This window comes from Sinocyclocheilus rhinocerous, unplaced genomic scaffold (genome assembly GCF_001515625.1).
Source record: "Sinocyclocheilus rhinocerous isolate Xijiao unplaced genomic scaffold, SAMN03320098_v1.1 scaffold35, whole genome shotgun sequence".
Lineage (NCBI taxonomy): Eukaryota > Metazoa > Chordata > Actinopteri > Cypriniformes > Cyprinidae > Sinocyclocheilus > Sinocyclocheilus rhinocerous.
This window is the reverse complement of record NW_015661991.1, coordinates 648,809-649,385: the sequence shown is the minus strand read 5'-3', so window position 1 is coordinate 649,385 and position 577 is coordinate 648,809. Positions and strand designations below refer to the sequence as shown.

The 577-nt window shown below is 34.7% G+C and overlaps 1 protein-coding gene across 2 annotated transcripts in view; it reads left to right on the top strand.

The window, feature by feature from the left end:
* Positions 1 to 577, top strand: part of LOC107727087 (transmembrane protein 41B) — an 8,939-nt gene that overhangs the window by 5,624 nt on the left and 2,738 nt on the right. The window contains exon 7 of one of the 2 annotated variants that reach the window (XM_016536849.1): positions 468 to 538. The exons of the other annotated variant lie outside the window; for it this stretch is intronic. Within the exon in view, the coding sequence (XP_016392335.1) occupies positions 468 to 538 (71 nt within the window). The remainder of the gene's footprint in view (positions 1 to 467; positions 539 to 577) is intronic. 2 annotated transcript variants of the gene reach the window in all.

Genomic DNA, 577 nt, shown 5'->3' with positions numbered 1-577 from the left:
ATATAAACATAACATATTTTTCTTAAATATATACATGTGTTTGTATTTATATATACATAATAAATATACACAGTATACACACATATATTATGTAAACAAAAACTTTTATTTTGGATGCGATTAATCACGATTAATCGTTTGACAGCACTATTATTTACACAACGCTGCCTAAAGAAAATCATATGCACAGTAATGCTATGGGGTAACCACTAGATGTAGCTGTACCTGTGTAGCCTTATATTTAAATATATACCATGCTCTTTTTTTAAAACCATTAGCCTTTTCTAATCATGTCACCAAGTTTCATACCACTCTGATGAAGTATAAAAAATTTAAAAACTGAAAACATACTTTTTTTCGGGCTAAAATGATTAAATGCCACTAGAGGGTTAATTGAGATTGTGCACACTTTGTTATTTGATCACTTGACAGCTCGTCTAATGGCTGTTATCTGATCTCTACTATAGGAGTGGCCCCTCCATCGTTTGTGGCGATAAACGCAGGGACGACGTTGTACAAGCTGGCCACAGCTGGCGAGGCCGACGTTTCGGTCACATGTTGACCATTTTCAATGCCA